Source organism: Lytechinus variegatus, chromosome 14 (assembly GCF_018143015.1).
Source record: "Lytechinus variegatus isolate NC3 chromosome 14, Lvar_3.0, whole genome shotgun sequence".
In the NCBI taxonomy this organism is placed as follows: domain Eukaryota; kingdom Metazoa; phylum Echinodermata; class Echinoidea; order Temnopleuroida; family Toxopneustidae; genus Lytechinus; species Lytechinus variegatus.
In genome coordinates this window covers 13543034-13562168 of record NC_054753.1, presented here as the reverse complement: position 1 = coordinate 13562168, position 19135 = coordinate 13543034, and the positions used below count along the sequence as shown (strand labels likewise).

General features: G+C 36.5%; 1 protein-coding gene across 2 annotated transcripts; it reads left to right on the top strand.

Moving 5' to 3' along the window:
* Nucleotides 1-1816: 1816 nt before the first annotated feature.
* On the top strand, nucleotides 1817-17110 carry LOC121428169 (acetyl-coenzyme A transporter 1-like). Of its 2 annotated transcripts, XM_041624775.1 has the most exons (8): nucleotides 1817-1930; nucleotides 7148-7940; nucleotides 8129-8310; nucleotides 10152-10336; nucleotides 11082-11202; nucleotides 13768-13989; nucleotides 14779-15000; nucleotides 17042-17110. In XM_041624775.1, exons 2-7 carry the CDS (start codon nucleotides 7226-7228, stop codon nucleotides 14980-14982), a joined length of 1629 nt encoding a protein of 542 aa, XP_041480709.1. In that variant the 5' UTR covers nucleotides 1817-1930; nucleotides 7148-7225; the 3' UTR covers nucleotides 14983-15000; nucleotides 17042-17110. The 2 variants fall into 2 exon arrangements, with proteins under 2 accessions (XP_041480709.1, XP_041480708.1); XM_041624774.1 differs by lacking the exon at nucleotides 17042-17110 and having other exon boundaries at nucleotides 14779-15172.
* The last annotated feature ends 2025 nt before the right edge of the window (nucleotides 17111-19135 follow it).

The window sequence follows — 19135 nt, the reverse complement described above, 5'->3', positions numbered from 1 at the left end:
TGTAAGTGGCCCCCCGGGAAATAACCATATAAATAAATATTAAATAAATAAATAAGAGGTGGGCTTGTGATGTCATATCCACATAATTATGTAGTATTTATTTTGCTTCTTATTCATAATCATTCAAAAAATACTTGTTATCATTATATATGTTATACCATTTTTCATGTTACTTTGATTGGACCTCTAATAGGAACAGAGCCATATGATATCAATGGATCTGAATACAGTGGTCCATCGTAACTTTTTTAAAGAGTTATATATTTAATCCTGATAGTTTGTGCATCGTATTTTGTTGTGATTTCTATACGGTAAATAAAACCAAACCAAACACTTTCCTTTTTGTGGAAGCGCCGTGTGTAGCGGTTCTGACTCCGCGGCCTTGTAATCAGAGGGTCGTATGTTCGAATCCCACCATGGCCTAGCGCCCTTTGGCAAGGCGCCAATCCGTACTTTGCCATTCTCACCCAGTTGCTAATTGGGTTCCGGTAGGAAACAACCGTCATTGTGGTTAGTTTTGCAAGTTTGCGCCTAACAGGCTGCTTGGAATGCTACTCCAGTGACCGGTAATATTGTGAAGCACTATGAACAGTCGTAGATTGATAAAGCGCTGCCAAGAAATGATAATTATTTCCATATTTTTATACAGTGTGTTACTGTTTATGTCTCCTTTGTAACAAAATAAGTTTCAGCAGTGATTATATTACACATTAAATCACTAATCAATTCCCTTTTCTTTCATTCTAGGAGGATACTTAATTTCATAATTACAATAAAAACCGGGAATAAAAAGTAAAGAAGATCGAGTGGGGATTTGACATCATCAGATTTCACCCCCGGATTTCACCGAAATTTGTTATTCTTTGTCAGGTTTCTAATGAATTTTCAGCGTTTTGTTTGTCTGATTTTACATTGTCTGTATAAATATAATCCGCCTGGGGTGCCCTTTTTAAAAATGAAACAGAAGGCCTATAAGTTTGAAATCCCCTGTGCATGTTGACAATATCATTAAAAAAATGCAAAAGGAGCTGGACATAGAGGAACAGAAGATCCTGCGTCCAGAACTGAACCTTTTTATGTAACCTTAAAGGGAAGTTTACCCTGAAGAAAACTTTGTTGTAAAAATTGCAGAAAAAAATAGTAAAAAATATTGGTGAAGGTTTGAGGAAAATCCGTTAAAGAGTAAGAAAGTGATTAGAGTTCAAAGTTTTGGATTTGTGACGTCATAAACGAGCAGCTGCCCCATGTGTTCTGTAACATAAAAGGCATGAATTTCAAATTATGCTTGGTTCCTGATGACTTAATTTTGTTTTCTATTCATTATCGGGTGTGAAATGATTTGTCTATTGATATACAAAAGGTACAGTACGTGAAAACCATTTTCAATTTTCTGAGAAAATGACATTTCATTGATTTTTTACCATTCGCTATGTAGGAATGCTGCTCGCATATGACGTCACAAATCAAATAATTGAAATTCTAATAACTTTTTAATTATTTGATGAATTTTTCTCAAACCTTCGACAATATTTTTAATTATTTTTTCTGCTATTTTTACAATAAACTTTTTGTCAGGGTGAACTTCCCCGTTAAGTATGTATGTAAAATCAACATATGAATATGAAAATGCGTTGTACTGTAAAGGTAATCCTTATAGGATCGCTGTAATGCGTTGTTATACGTTTACACACAAAAAACACACGTTTTCATTGACAATTGACATCGCCCCTACGTACCCCCCCCCCCCCCCCCATTTCTGGCACTCCATATTTTTTCAGCTTGTCATAACTTTCTAAATTGTGCTACGTAGTACGTGTCTAATTACTTGGAAAAATCACCTAATTTTCTATCCTTTTCAGAATTTTTGGAGGATGAATACAGACAAATGGACCTCTAATTAAGTAGCTGAAAATTTATATTGCTGATTAGGGTACGTATCATTGCACTTTATCTGTTTTATTTCCTTTTTATTGTGGGGTGATGATGGGTGCCGTGTAGACGTCTTGAGGACTATACAGGTACGGTATAGCCTATGACATATCTAAAAAAATCATCATTGCGTCCTCAAGACCAGGGGCCCGTTTCTCAACACCTGGACAAGTTAGTCATATCTTTATCCACCAACCACGGAGTTAGTTCCAATCTTACTAAACCCGTTTCTCGAAAGGCTTCCTAACTAAAATACCTTGATATCGATATTATCAGTAAAAAGAGCAGACGATACGTAGCCTTAGTCACAAAATAGCATAATTTTCAAAAAGAAAAATTATAACAAAATTGCAAATATTGTGATGAATTGGGAATTTCATCTTTTAAGAATAATAGCACAGGTATATTATGCACCATACATACTTAGACCATGAAGACTTGAGCATTCAATTGCTGAGAAAATGGAATTATGAATAATTGATCTCGTGACTAAAAAATCACATGTGGACGTTGAGATGGGTACCCCCGGGATATCCAATTTTAATAGTTTACGAAAGTAAAACCATAACGGTTTTCGTTGTAAAATGATGATAATTATACGGTATTTTACGATTCCAAACATCATCAAAATGTAGTTTAACAATTTTCTTTTAAATCTTAGATACTGAAACTTACTATTCGACAAATTCTATGCATAAATTAGAGGTAGAATTTATCAAAATGTTAATAGGGGTCTGAAAACGACAAATACGAGTCCATTTATGGATGGCCTGACGTGGTAGAATCTTTATCAAATAGATTATTTTACTATTTCAAAATGAATGGTTTTGTGGAGTATTACCAACAGTTTTTGTAGATTCTTTGTATTACCATGATCATAGAATGCATTATCCAACTTGTTTTTTGATGTAATTTCAACATCTTTGATTGATTACGTAAGATTATAATTTTCACATTTCTAGGCACTTTTGCATGTCATAGTCTACCCACGTGATGCCACTACGTCATTAAGAAAGAAGTTGTGACAGGTTCGGAGGTGTCATAAATATTTAGTGAGGTTGTTGTACCCGATCTTGGTAAAGAGGGCTTCGTGAAACGGTTAGCGGACAAGTAGCTCACTATCTCCGATTTAGTCAAGAAGTTAGACTTATGACGGTGTTGAGAAACGGGCCCTAGGTGCCGTGATCCGTGAACGGCACCATCGCGCCTGGTCCCTGGCCTGGCCCTGGGTGTGTGCACGTGCACTGTGCCGAAAATTGTAATGTATTTGACTGAGCTTGAGTTGAGGAAAGAGATGTAAATAAATATTGATGTTAATAGACTTTATAAATCTCTAGTCGTGCTAGTAGTGAGCACTTTTATTTAACCAGTGCAGTGGCAGTGTGTGGTCTGTAGTGTAGACAGATCAGAATTAGATGAGCAGTAGTTAGTAGAGGCCCACGGCCAATATGGGACTCTGCCTCGGGAGACTCTCTCCAATAAGGGAGACAATCTCCCATATTGGAGACTTGCTTTGCAAAAGAACAAAAGAAACAATACCAACAAAAGCATGATTTTTTCCACCCAAACTTTTGTCCCACTGAGGTCAGAAGCCCATTTGTTTTGTGTGTGGATGACAACAAAAATCCTTATAAAATAATAAAAACAAAAGTAGACGGTGAATTTTTAAAGTAGACGGTGAAAAGGGGTACCGGAATATTTCATGAGGAATCTGCTTGTCACATTTTTATCTGCCGCCAAGGTAATCCTTTTTAAGCAAATGTAAACAAAGAAAGTTGGTCTCCAAAACTGGAGACTGTCTCTGAAATTGGATACCCAAAGTCTTTATAAAAGTCTCTGATATTGGAGATAATCTCTCTCATGGGAGACAGTCTCCAATATTGGCCGTGCGCCCCTACTGATGAGATGGAGAAAACTTGAATTTTGTCTTAAGTAGGTACCGGTATGTTGCAAAAAAATAAATCTCAGAAATAAGTAACCCAGGGAACTCCCGTCCGCGTAGGGAGCCCAGGACCTTACGTGTAATTCCATACTCACCTGACTAGCTAGACAGCTGGCAGCCGTCTGTTTCGAGGAGTTTTTTTTTTACATTTTTTTATTTTTTAATTTCTCCTCGTACACAGACTGCTCGCTATCGTGCAGCCACCATAAGGGGACTTGCAATGCAAAATCCCCCCGACGGGGCTCTTCTATTTTTGTCTTTAATGAATAAAAATTTTGAAAATTGACGCGACCAAAATGCAAATTTATATTCCCTCTTGGCATTAATTGCCCAAAAACGGAGAAAAATTAAGTTAAAAGGAACAAAAACAGTGACTTACCTCGGCTGTCGCGCAAATTCACTTCCCCGTTTTATCCGATCTTAAGTACATAAACATATGGCCATTGAGTCCCCTGTACAGATCGCGCTAGAACTTCGGTCTCTGTATTTGGTGAGTGAAGCCAACGGAGTTCAGCTGAACAACCAACAAAACAGAGACCAAAGCTTTTGGTCTAGTGACTAGCGTGAAGTATGGTCAAAATAATTCTCCGAATAAATAGTTAAAACAGAAATCAAGCACTTCCACGATTGTATGGATGAAGGTCTAACGAGTGGCAGTTTCCTGACATCTGGGCACAAACTGGAACCTCAAAAAAACAAAAAGTTCTCTCCTACCCCAGTCTAGATCAGCCATTTTGTTACGATTCATAACAAAAATGACCGATCGAGTCTCATGGCGAGTTGTGAAGTTATTTTTGATTAATTAAAAGCAAAATGAGGGTACACCTCTTTGATGTGACTCTTTGTTCATCAAAATATCAGTGGTCATACAATCACACAAAAAATTGAATATTAGAAGTATTCACAATGCGAGAGTGCATTAGTAAGACTTGGTTTTGATTAACCAAACTTTAAAGAGTGTTCGAACAACACATTGAATGTCCTTACCTGTAACCTTATCTAGGCTGGGGTATTTTGGGAGTTAATATGGCGGGGGGGGGTGGGTGGGGCCACCTAGGCCCCCCTTGAGATCTCGGCCGTTGGCCGCACGATCATGCCGAAAATGTGTACGCAGGTTACGCGATTATGCTAATTTATGCATAATTAGTAAGCAAAATCATACTTTTCCCTCTTACTCCCTAATAAAGCTCCAATTGTTCCATTTTTTGGTATAAAATCTCTTTTCGATGTTCCTAGCAATGAATTTTACACACATTATTGAATTCTTAATGATATTTGTGTTGTTAACCATACATGGACAAAATGTAACGTGAGTAACCATATTATCTGCACCCCAAGTAAAAACCATGTGTTCTTTATTTTTTTAATTATGTACAAAGTTTTTCTCCCTAATATACTTCTTTGAAATGGATATAATCAACTTTCATAAAAGCCTTGTATGAGGAGACTTTTCACTTATGTCAACTTTTCATTTTATGCATGTCCAAATCATGTAACGTGAGTAACCGACACATTCCAAAGATTTGCCAGGAGCATAATAAAATTTCCCAAGTTTGTTTCTATACAATGGATAGTCAGACTGTGTACTTTACTACAATAAGGGGATGTTTGGTTCCTATTAATAATAATGGAGTAACAGCTCCAAGTATGAGTCAAGGTGTCTCCAAATGTAACGTGAGTAACCGTGGAATAGCCCTGAACATCTTGTGCGAGTTAGAGTAGTTTTCAAAGTCAGCACTGCTGCTATATTGAACCGCATGATGCAGGTGAGACGGCCAGAGGCATTCCACTTGTTACTCTCTAGAAGCCTCCTGGCTACCCATGACCAAGAGACAAATGTGGTCGCATTTCATTTATTCATTTATTGTCAAAACAAACTTTTGGAACTATTTCAATGTTCCCATACAGTTAAATTATTAATGATCCGCCTAATTAATATTCTCAATTAAACAGGAAAAAGTTAGCCAATATAATAATAATAATAATAGGTCCATTTATATAGCGCAGTTACTATGTGCATATACTCTACTGCGCTTTGATAATTGGTATCATATTATTACCCCGGCTGTAGCTGAGCCGCCATATTAATAGGCGCTAAAGCGTTCAAGGAAAAATCCTACCGGGTACCCATTCACCTCACCTGGGTCTAGTGCAGCACAATGTGGATAAATTTCTTGCTGAAGGAAATTACGCCATGGCTGGGATTCGAACCCACGACCCTCTGTTTCAAAGTCCGAAGACTAATCCACTGGGCCACAACGCTCTACATACAACATATACATTCAACTACCTTTGTTTTTCCTAATTTCTTTTAATTTTGATATACATGTACATTGGGTCTAATTTCACTTAAGAATTATTTATAGACTTTAGGCATCACTTTCTTGAGGCATGCAGGTAAATTATGTTCAGTTAATTAATTTAAATAACAACTAAAACTTGTATTATTATGCCATAATATATTCAATTATGTCATAATATATACATGTATACTGACTGTCAGTCTTGTATTTCTAGTCGGTTTCAATGCAAAGAACAACTAAAGTTATATTCAAATTTGACAACTTTGAAAATATTCAAAAATTAGCTACATGTGTTAGCTCCAATCTGCAACCTATCTAATTAGTAAGTTTAAGCAAAAAAATTGTTATTCAATTTTTATACTTCATTTATACTATTTTAAAGTCTTGTATCATTTCACACAACTTTTTTTTTCTATTCATGGTGTAGTGAATTTGCAAGGCATGAAAGGGTGAGAGTCACTTTTTTGGGGGAAAAATGTGAAATTAAACATCGTTAAAATTAGATGTAATTAATATGCATGCAAGAACAGATTACTTTTTTGGGGATGTAAGTATTGATGTTCAAATAATAGAACTTCAAAATACTAGGGTGATCCAATATCCAATCCAATCCTAGTTCTACACCTAGCTATTTGATATGGTTTGGTATGACCACTGCAAGTGTAATAATTGACATGACTTCCCCTTGCAAAATTCTAGACCTAATTTGTAAAAAGTGCTATTAGGAACAGTGAAGAAAATTTTGCTGATGGTTACATGTACATCAACTATCATCTTAGCTTTTGTCATAGAATTTGCACTTGTAATCAACATGCTAATCAGTCTGCAAGATGGTTAAAACACTGCATGATTGAAGTTGTCTTGCAGAATGGCAGAGCGATCAGCCCATTAACATTGTCACCTCAAACTTCATTTGTTTAGAAATAAGGAAATCATGGAAAACTTGAATTTATTAATATTTCTCTTGATTTAGTTTTTCCAGTTTGAAACCTACCTGTTTCTGAATTTCCTCTTGGAGACCTGCCAAGCAGTGAAGACCAACTGAAAGACCATGAGAAGAGGCAAGGATAGACAGGGGAGTGACATGCAAGAGGTTGATGATAGAGCGGCTCTTATGAAAGAAGATATGGATGTCCCAACAGACAGAAAAGGGCTGGATTCCGAACCTGATAAAAACCATGCAGGATGCACTAACCTTGGTCGGGATCGGAACAGTATCGCGTTGCTTCTGCTTCTCTACATCCTTCAGGGGATACCCCTTGGCCTTGCCGGAAGCATCCCTCTCCTCCTGCAAAGCCGTAGCATCAGCTACAAGCAACAAGCTATCTTCAGCTTTGTGTACTGGCCATTTAGCGTAAAGCTCCTCTGGGCACCTATCGTTGATTCTGTGTTCTTTTCACGGATCGGTCGTCGCAAGTCGTGGCTGATCCCATGTCAGTACTTGATTGGCCTTTTCATGATGATACTATCAGGCCAAGTTACAAGTCTCCTGGGTGATGATGGAGCAGATCCTAATGTCCTCTTGCTGACCGTTCTCTTCTTTATGCTGAACTTCCTGGCAGCCACGCAGGATATCGCTGTGGACGGTTGGGCCCTTACTATGTTGTCTCCGAGTAATGTTGGATATGCGTCAACATGCAATTCCGTTGGTCAGACAGCTGGTTACTTCATTGGGAATGTGATCTTCATTGCTCTGGAGTCCGCTCATTTTTGCAATACTTACTTACGCTGGGAGCCTCAGGAGCAGGGAATAGTCACTTTACAAGGTAACTAAATATCTTTTACTCTACAAAAAAACTATATTTCGAATATATTAAAATCAAAGGCAGACACCATTAAAAAAAAACATTACTGAGACCTAAACAGAATCTGATGATTTCATAATGTGCAACAATAACTTTGTGGAATATTAGTGTGAACTGTAACTATTTTTACATGATCTTCTTTTCCACAGATTTTTTATTTTTCTGGGGGATCGTTTTCTTCATAACAACAACCATCATCGGCATATTAAAGCATGAGAAGGATAGCCATGGAGATCATGAGATGGATGTCATCACTGCATATAAACAGTTCTATCAAATTTTGCAGCTTCCAGTTGTCAAAAACTTTCTTATGATTGTCATCACTTCTAAGGTAAAGATCTCACAGTCAGACATACTTTTCTTCATTTCTTTTGAGTAAAATGATATCATAGCCATAAACTGTAAAGAAATTTCCCCCTCTTAATACTATTTTGATATTTAAACTTTTTTAGCTCATCCGGCCCGAAGGGCAAGATGAGCTTATGCTGTGGCGTGGCGTCCATCGTCTGTCGTCCGTCCACAATTTCAAAATGCTACTACTTCGCCATTTCAATTCTGTTTGCTTTATATGATAGCACTAGATGGGGGATTCAAAACTTCTACACAGAATTTTGAAATTCATTAAATATGCTAATTTATGCGCATTTTTCAAAATTCACGAAAATGCTTCTTCTTTATTTGTTGACTTATTTTGAATTTTTTGCTTCCATCTGGTAGAGCTTCATGAGGTTCACCAAACTTCTACACAGAATTTTGAAATTTTGACCAGAACAATTTTTATGCTAATTTATGCAAAATTAATTTATGCAAATTTTGAAAAATTCACATAAAATGCTTCTTTATTTGTTGACCGAATTTGATTTTTTTTCTTCCATCTGGTAGAGCTTTATGAGGTTCACCAATCTTCTACACAGAATTTTGAAATTTTGACTAAAACAATTTTTATGCTAATTTATGGGAAATTAATTTATTCATATTTTTAGAAATTCACATAAAATGCTTTTTCTTTTTTAATTGGAGACTGATTTTTTTTTCTTCCATTTTGTAGAACTTGATGAGGTTCACCAAACTTCTACACAGAATTACAAACAAATGTTTTTTCTTCTTAATTTGTTGATCAATTTCAATTTTGTTTGCTTTATATAATAGATTGAGGGGGTGATACAAAATTTCAACATAGAATTTTGAAACTCATTAAATATGCTAATTTATTCATATATTTTCAAAACTCACAAAAATTACTTATTTATTTGTTGAATGACTTTGGTTATTTTGTTCCATCTGAGAGCTACATTAGGTTCACCAAGGCTACACAGAGTTAAGAAAATTAGACTAGATAATTATTAGTACTTAATTCATATGAAATTTATTCATAGATCACAATAAAATGCTTCTATGTCATTCATCAATTTCCATTCTATATCCTCAATTCATAGCACCAATATAATTCACTACAGTGTCAACTGGGCTGAAATTAAAATTGTCTTAAATTTTGTTGTGAGATGCTGGATGAGCTCCATATCATTGATGTGCTAGTTTCATTTTCAAAGTTATGAAATATGAATGTGAATTGAAAAAAAAACAATGTAATTGTTATTACTAAATTTTGGGTTTGTTTGGATGGGTATTTGTTCAACAATTTTGAGATGGTCACCAAATATGTTATTCTTTTACATCCTCTTTCCTCCCCGACCGGCTCTCTATGTCTTTTCTTCTCTATTTCTTGTATCTGACTATCTGTCAACTATCTCTTTCTCTGTCATTTTGCCTGTGTTTTTCATTCTTTTACATTCCTTCTTTCTCTCGATCTTTCTCTTTTTCTCTTGCTTTCTCTCTTTACTTTTCTTTTGAAATCTCTGACAATTTATCTCTCTATCTTTCTTTATCATTCTGTATCTTTCTTTTTCTCTCTACCCCCTCCTCCTCTCTCTTCCCTGTACCTCTGGCTATCTCTCCCTCCTTTTTTTCCACTCTCTTTCTCTGCCCCATTTTCTCCCCTCTAACATTCTTTATTTGTGTATTCCGTTCTCTGTCTCCCCCCCCTCTGTACCTTTCTCTCCCTCACTCTCACTTCTCTTCTTGCTTTTCGTCTCTCCATCTCGCTCTGTACCTCCTCCCCCTCTCACTCTCTCTTCTCACTTTTCATCTCTTTTTGCTCTGTACCTCCCTCAGATGGGTTATGCAGCTGCTGATGCCATCACGGGTCTCAAACTGATAGAAGCCGGAGTACCGAGGGAGGACATGGCTCTCCTCGCTGTCCCACTCGTCCCCCTCCAGATAATCTTGCCTTGGATTATTAGCAAGTATACAGCCGGAACAAGGCCGTTGAATATCTACCTCAAAGCCATGCCATGGAGGTGAGTTTTTACACTGTTGTTTGTGCTTCAGTCACACCATCGAAACTGACACAAAGTTACTGATATTACGCCATTAAGGCCACCGCACACCTTACGACTGTTCGCGATCCGATTTTGGAACAAATTGCGTTTTGCTCATTTTCTGAAAATGTGAATGGAACATATCATTTTATTTGAGGATAAAATTAATTAAAAGAATAATTATATAACCATGTTCAATGATTGCAAGCCTTTATTTTGGAGTAAAGGCCAAATTAGTTTCAAATCGTAGCCAATCGTACGACTGCTATGACGTCATTACGACTAGATATTAAATTTGCTTTTATTCTAGGAAGGAAGATAGCATGGTGACAGATCTGAACATAGGTATTGGTACAATGATTTAGAACATTACCCAGCAAGATATTCCAAGTCTCAATAATAGCATTAAATTCTACTACATTTTATTCTGAAATTGGGTCGCAGACCAATCGTAAGATATGCAGTCGCCTTTTTGAACAATCATGCATTTTATATGTTGACTTTGCTGGCTTTCCATAGTTGCGATTGAATCGCAACTCTTTGTAAGACAGGCCCCAGAAAAACTTATCTGAATGAATATAACTCCATTCATCAATTTCTGAAATTACTTGCAATGAAACTATTTTGTTAAAATCATCAAATCATAAATATTCATATTAAAACAAAATGTCAAAATGATTTACAAGGCTTTACAACTTCCCTCATCATTTCTCATTTATTGCAGGTTGATTATGGGCCTTGAATTTGCCTTTGTAGTCTGGGTAACTCCATCGTTTAAACTTGCTGATGGATCTTTCCCTGTCTCTTATTTTTTGTTGCTTCTCATCAGCTATGCAGTTCATCAGGTACGTTATTCAGACTTTTCCTACACATCTTTATAAGAATATTGGAATGAATGTATTGAATGAATGTATTAGTGCTGTAGCTCGGATTGTTTACCGGGCTGAATCCTACCGAGTTGGCATTGACCGGCTCGGAGCTTTACGAGCCGGGTTTCACTTTGAATCCCTCGAACCCGGAAAATAAACCCGGATTGTTTGATAATATTTGAGGTGTCATTTGTCACCGCAATAAAAGTTGTGAAACTATTTTTAACAAGCAATCCATCCACCTAGTGTGATGGTCGAGGGGACAGGTCAAAGGCCAACCATCCCTACCTTATTTTCATTTTTCCCCCGATCCTGTCTGAGTTATGGCCTTGTGTGTGTGAGGGATCGAGATGATATAGCTAGCCGGCTAACGGCGCACATATACATGCACACAGTACCTGCCATGTGATATCGTCTGACTGGTCATGTGATTGGCTGAGAGTAATGGTTTCACTGGGTGAGAATGTCCAATTTGTTTACAAGTAAAGGCCAGTTGGTCCATTAGGCATGGTCATAACTCAAGAAGTTTTCCTTTTGATATTATGACTGTGATGACATGCAGAATATTTCTCTCTTTTTTGGTAAAATAATCTGTCTGGTTTATTGAGATATCTTTTATACCAGTTTTTTCTGCTAACCATAAAAGCTTTCCCTCCCCCCCCCCAACCCTGTTGTGTTGACATTTTCCACAAAGTCGGTGATCCGAAAATAATAGCTCAGCTGGGAGTGGGAGCAAAACATTTTAATTCCCATTTAAAGGATACATTAAAGAGGTTGGACGAGATGGACGAGAAGAAGAGGGTGCCGTTACCAGGAGAGGGAGAGAAGGGGGGGTATGTGTACAAGAGCAAAAAACAAAAACAAAAAAACGTGAGAGATGACTAAATGGATGATATTGGACCGATTGTCAAAGTTTAATATGAAATAAAAATGTATTTTGATTCATTTTTTTTATTAAAAAATTTTTTATTACAAATATCACCGGTAGCTGAAGGCTAGAATAAGACAGATAAAAATAAATAATACACAAAAAATAGTCTGAATAAAATATTCTATTGCTTCAAAGCAAATATGAAGAATGAAATACGCTCAGAAATTAACTCTTTCTGCCACCTCCACCCCTCCGAAAAAAATCTGCCCTATAGACAGAAACAATCTCTGTGAGAGCCTGTTTGAAAATTGGGTCACTAGAATAACATAATAAACAATGTGGTTTGTAATCTGCCTCTTGATTTCACACACACACACACAACAAAAATCAAAAGTCAAAGCACATGTTTCGTAGTAAATCACTAGCGGTGCACAGACTGTGCTGTTGACCGCTGCACTGGTGATAAGCATGTGAGAAATTGCGATTTGGCCTTGTATCGTCTCAATCCCCTCTCTACATTACTACTGGATGATATAAACAGTGAATTGAATATTTTGGGGGTTTGTATCGTCTTTTGAGAACAAGGTCAGAAGGTGATGTCGGTCACAGATAAGAGTCAAGTAGGTCAAAACTTTGTACTTTTGCATGGACATAAATCAATTTTAGCCGGACCGGGTTACCGGGCCTCTCCGGTCGAGCTATGATTCTGATAAGATTTACGAGCCGGGTTCGGACCGAGTTGAAGGAACCAAGCTACATTCTAGTAGAATGTGTGTATGACAGATAGTGCATCACAAAAAACACCTGGTATTTTTTTTGTGCATCAAGCTTAATATTTTCTTAATGATAAATTACAGAGATGTCATCATCTTACACATATTTGCAGTATTTCATATTGATTTTTGCCAAATTACTTGCAGGCTTATGGAAAAATTTTGGGGTTATCTCCATGATGTGTATATTATACATGTACTTGTGTATGGCAGAAAAGATAGAGATAGTGTTTTTCCAAAAAAAAATGTACTAACGAACCTCTGAACTTACAAAGTTGGCAGATACATGTTATGATCAAAATAATATTTAATTCAGAAGTGATTGATTTTTTTAATTAATTCATCAATTAGTTAGAATAATAATGATGATGATGATGATGATAATGATGATGATAATTATAATGATATTGATAATAATAATGATATTGATAATAATAATAAGGATAATAATGATAATTATAATAATATTGATGATAATAATAAGGATAATAATGATGATAATAACAAAAAAAATAATAGAGATACTAATAATTGAAAAGACGGACAGTCAACCTGTCCGAAACGTCGAGTCTCTCTACTACTCATCATCTCTACTCGCCGACTCAAGCCAGCATCTCCTCATCAGCTCTACTACTCAAGCTGTTCTCACTCAACATTCCTTCTGGTTTACAGTCCTTTTCAGGACTATTTTCAAGAAAGAATACTCTACTCTCAAATCTCCACTTTCTCGCTTATCCACTTCTTCTCTTCTTCTATCCACTGTTTCTATAACACTCCACATGGTGTACCGTAAACCACATCAGCAATTGAAAATTAATCAATCTTATTACATATCCATGTAAAATCATAACTTAAAAGCAGATAAGTTTTTTCTACTCTACTTCATTATTCTATCAGGTGGCCCTTTACAGCATGTTTGTATCTACCATGGCATTCAATGCCCGTGTCTCTGATCCTTTGATGGGAGGTACTTACATGACCCTGCTCAACACCGTCTCCAACCTCGGGGGCAACTGGCCCGTCACGGTAGCCCTATGGCTAGTGGACAGCCTCAGCTGGAAGTCATGCCATGGGGGCACAGAGGAAGGGTTGGACTGCGACACGAAAGCAGAAGCAGAGGTAATAGAGACATTTCTGCTTGTTTATTAGTGGTTTTACTGTTGACCTTTGGAAAGATATTTTGCAGTTTCTTTGTTTCTTGACCTGTGATATCTATGTCAAAAATGAAATTTAAACATACTGTGCAGTTGACTTTATTGTATAAGCATTCAGAACTGAATTCCATTTCTATATCTGCCAGAATTAATTAATTTTGTTTTATTTCAGACCATCATAAAAGGTTTAATACTAGTTAAGATAAGTTGTAGCAGTTTTGAGTAAAATCTTTTTAAGTGGTGAAAGAAATTGTGTTCTAAACAATATTTTTTTTTATTTACTTAATCTCCATTAAATCTTTTCATTTGAAGTCCATGATTGTAGTCTTGTTCTATCTTTGCATTAGTTTAAGTATTTTCAGTGTCTTCTTGATGTTTGCCCCCTATATTATCAATATTATCAATATCAATATGTGGAGCGTTGTGGCCCAGTGGATTAGTCTTCGGACTTTGAAACAGAGGGTCGTGGGTTCGAATCCCAGCCATGGCGTAATTTCCTTCAGCAAGAAACTGATCCACAATGTGCTGCACTCAACCCAGGTTAGGTAAATGGGTACCGGTAGGAAGTAATTCCTCAAGAAGCTGTGTGCGCTATGAACGCCTAGCTTAGCCGGGTAATATAGGAGCGCCTTGAGCACCTAACAAGGTGGATATGTGCCCAATATAAATATCCTATATTATTATTATATTATTGCTACTTATTCTCATTCTCTTCCCCCTTTCTTCCTTTGCCACAATCATTTGAATCCTCCAGGTATGCACAAAAGCTGATGGCAAATGCGTCACCGATATCGACGGCTACTACATAGAATCCATCCTCTGCGTGATAATCGGGTTTGCATGGTTGAGAATCTGCGCACAAAGGATACGCAGGCTGCAAGAGCTACCTCTTGATTCTTGGAGATTACCAACTAAAGGATCATCAAGGTCACCTCAGAAAGGCTCATCAATAGATTGACTATCACAGGCTCATCAGGTATGAGCCACATCTTAAGAACTGTTTTATTGTAGTGTTTTGTTCCTCAAGGCCGGTCTTTGCCTCAAGAACAATAGGTAGCCTTTGGCTTTGTCCTTGGCCCCGACTTCTTGGCCTTGCTCTTAGAGGTCTAGTCCTTTGACTTTACCACAGAGGTCTGTATACCTTGGTCTTGGCATTGGATGTCTGCAGACCGCAGCCTTGGGGATCTTCAGTCATTTGCCTTCAAATGTCTGTTATCCTTGGTCTTGTCCTTGCCTTTGTTTTGGAGGTCCTTTGCCACAGAAGTCTGTAATTCTTGGGCTTACCCTTGGCCTCAGATGCTTGTGGTCCTTGGCTATGTCCATGTCCTTAGAGGTCATAACTTCTTGTCTCTGGATGCTTGGTATTGGTCTTGGGCAATGGGCCTTGTCCTTGACCTCAGAATTCTGACCTTGCACGAAATACAAATTCATTCCCCCAAAATGTGCAAGTCATCAAAGCATTGGTACAAATACTTCTTGCATTAGAAATTCATTTTTTCTTTAAGTTGAGGGTTGCAAATTAATCCCCACCCCCTCCCCTTGCTAGACAATGATTAATATTCATAGCATCCAGCGTATGAAAGGACCATAAATTATGACCCTTGAGCAAGGTCATTTCTTATGTGGTTAACCGTTAAGAGTCCTTTAATATGAGATATTGATATTTTATATGTGCATATATGAAATTTTATGCAAAAGAAATATTAATATTCATGCATTTAGATAATTGGAATATTCTGGAGAATTTAAGTTATTAGAAAGTATATGAACCTTGAGCATTTAGATTTATGTGTATATATTGCTTAGTTGTTTGTATTTGATTCATGTTTAGTTCCAGGGAGTGTTTCACAAATAGAGTTAACCTTGGACTTACTATTCGGTGGATTGACAGTACGGTGCGCCATATGTGGACAGGCCAAAATTTGCAATGCCTCATAGGAAAAAGTCTACATCTGTTGCGCGTACTAGTGCTAATTCAGCGCTGGCCGACACAGCTCAACCGGATAAGCTGTTAAATAGGATCAGGAGGTGGGAGAGAAATTTGCCCTTATATTTCTGAGTGAAGGTGAGACCGATTTGGGAGAATTCTGGACGTATGGTTTCCCTTTTTTTTTTGAAGCATCACAGTCACATTACGGTACACTTGCACTGTGTGCGCGAGCGTGCAATGTCGACCCCAAAGTTAGAAAGTTGGCCTGTTCGCTGCAACCGATAGATGGTGAACCATATTGTGAATCCACCGAATAGTGTGTGGTATATTATGTATGGTATACATATGTTGCACTGGTAAGATCATGCTTGCAGGATGTCCACACTGCATGGATTCATCAATGAAATTGTGTATTAGATTATCATATTCATGTTAGTACTTCTGAATGACTTCGAAGTCATATTCCACTTTTGCGAAAGAGACCCTGTGATCATTCAACCAACATCATTACTCTACGACCCTTTTCTGAAAGAGTTGCAATAAAAAACAATCCCAAGTATGAAATACAAATTGATTTTTAACTGTTCAAAGGTATGCATTGTAAACTTGAATTAAGTTTTTTCTTTAAGTTGCATCTGGGTCCGATTGCAAAAAAAGTTGCAATCAAACGCAACCTCCAATATCAAACTCAGCTCGATTTTTAACCAATCACAAGATGCAAATTTGTGACTTGATTTTTTGTAATGCATTTTAAACACAACTGATACAATATTGTGGTTCTCTGTACTGTACCAAACTTCCAGGATCACTACGCAATCATCATTAGGCTTGGTAGATATCTGTTTCACATGTAACCAGACATTTCCTTGTTGTCATTGCAACTTCAGTACAATTACCAGAGCTGCCAAGTAGTAGGGATTTTCAGTATTTAGTACTGAAAAATAAGAATACTGATGATTTCATGCAAATTACTGTTTTCTTAAGTTTTTGTTTTATGTATTGTCTTATGGTATTTCATTGAAAATACTGATGCCATAATCAAAATACTGATTTTCAGCTTTAAAAATACTGAAATGTTCTTTTTCAGGTTGGCAGCTCTGAATTACGTACACATTTATTTACGAATCATTCGCATCCACTCCGAGAACCACCATAGGTGTCGCTATTCATAGTCTCAACTTCAGACTTTATACGTACCCGTCACACAACTCTTCTACAGTAGACCCCTATCAGGTTTCTGTGACACAACTCAGAAAAGTAGTAGATATGAAATGTGCAATTTTCATATTTTTAGCCAAGAAAAGACGAACAATAGTAAGTCACTCAGACATGAATTTCAAATGATATTGTGTTGAATGTTGTTTTGTTATGCATTGGAGTCAAGGAGGCATAGTGAGGATGCATGACATATTAAAAGTATACAGCTGTATTTCAGTTAGAAAATTGAATTAGTTGATTTAATAGGACGATCAGTAATTTGTTGGGGATTGTGACAGTAAATTGACAATTTTAGTCAAATTATAGGCATTGACAATGTTGGAATTGATGAAATAGCTTGGGTTTGAACAACCTGCTTGATACTCATTTCCCCTACTCATGGTGAGCTAAGCTAATGCAAAATTTGTTGAATTTCTCCAACTGCGAATGGGTTAATCAAGCAACCGATATGAATGTGGGTTGCGTCTATTCCGAAATTTTTAATTATTTCAACTTTCTAGCAGTCATTTCTATATTCCTAATGTCTTACTGCTCAAATTTGTCACCATTCTTTCTTCTTTTACAGAAATCATTTTTTATACCAATATTAGATTTCACTTTAATCCTAAACATGAAATTGGCAAGGTCGTATTTCAAAACTGTACTCCAATTTTAGTGTAACCACAATTTTTTCTCAGTTCTCAACATTTTTAATTTCTCTGTGATTGATTATTCCAAAAGCTTTAATATAAAATGGAAAAATGGTTGTTTAATGTTTATTTTAAAATATTAAGATCTCTCTTTTTTTACTTTCAAAGTTTCCATTGTCTGTGCATAGAAAATTGTTCATACTGGTAATGCCAACTCAGAGTGACACATGATGTCAACGTAAGAATGAGATCTGACGGCTTTTTTAAGAGGTGGAGCCTTGCAAGTTTAAAAAAAATATTCTTTCAAAAATAGTTTGATAATCTATGCAACATAATGGATACTACATGTAGTATAACAGCATACAAGTTATATTTTGCACTGTGCAATATAAATCAACTTGTTTGGGTTGTAGGGGACCTATAACTGGTTTTAACATAGAGAAGGTCAACATTGCATTATAATTCAGGTTTTAATCGTTGCAGTCTTTTATTTTTGTGCCTATTTTGATTCATTTACTGAAATTGCCTTTTTTATTTCTACTTGGATTTATATAATTATTCAACAAAAACAATCATAGGCCCGTATTCTGAAGTTGGATATAATTAAAAAAAATGTTTAGCCCTTTTAGGGTTAAGTTTAATCAGACTTAAGAATATGATCCGTAGTGTTTATGTGAGTCTCAGTATAATGTACTGTGCAATTGTTTGTTTGGCATTTAGCTTTTTATGGGTTACTTTGGATTTGTTTGTATTCACAGTTATGTTTTGCTGCAATTTTATATCATTCTAATCAGGGAAATTCCGTTGGGGCTCGGGAAGATTTCATCCCCGATATGGTATGGTATTTTGGTAACTCCCGTTGGAATTCGGCAGAACAGCTTTTTGCTGGTAAACGCCAAGCTGGTATATGTTCAAAACAGTCATGGAAAAATGCAAATCCCCATTCACAGCAATGTTAACTTATCCAATGATGCAAATTTATGCAGTAGGTTTTGAAATGAAGCCCCTCAAAATAAAATCATTTATTGCCTAATAATTCTAATATATTTTTCAATTTCATATAATGCCCAAGGAAAAAAGTGAGAAACTTCCATGTAATGCAGCCTCATATCAGGTCTCTTTTCATTAGGTCGTTCATATGTTAAAATTTTCCCCCAAAACACAAGGATTCCTGAGGACATTACAGTAAAGACTATATTTTAGAATTATGAAAACGGATGGCAACCTCTAAGCAATCTCTTATTCTGCATTGAAATCTTGTCTTGGGCTGGTATTAAATTCAATTCTTTGAGTTGGAAATTTAGTACTTTACTTCGATTGTTGCTGATGTTATT

What these genes read in the sequence shown, in the direction of transcription:
- LOC121428169 (XM_041624775.1), top strand. Translation starts at nt 7,226, where the DNA reads ATGAGAAGAGGCAAGGATAGACAGGGGAGTGACATGCAAGAGGTTGAT. An exon ending in TGATTGTCATCACTTCTAAG is followed by an intron (nt 8,311 to 10,151) that starts GTAAAGATCTCA and finishes TACCTCCCTCAG; the next exon opens with ATGGGTTATGCAGCTGCTGA. An exon ending in TCAGCTATGCAGTTCATCAG is followed by an intron (nt 11,203 to 13,767) that starts GTACGTTATTCA and finishes TTATTCTATCAG; the next exon opens with GTGGCCCTTTACAGCATGTT.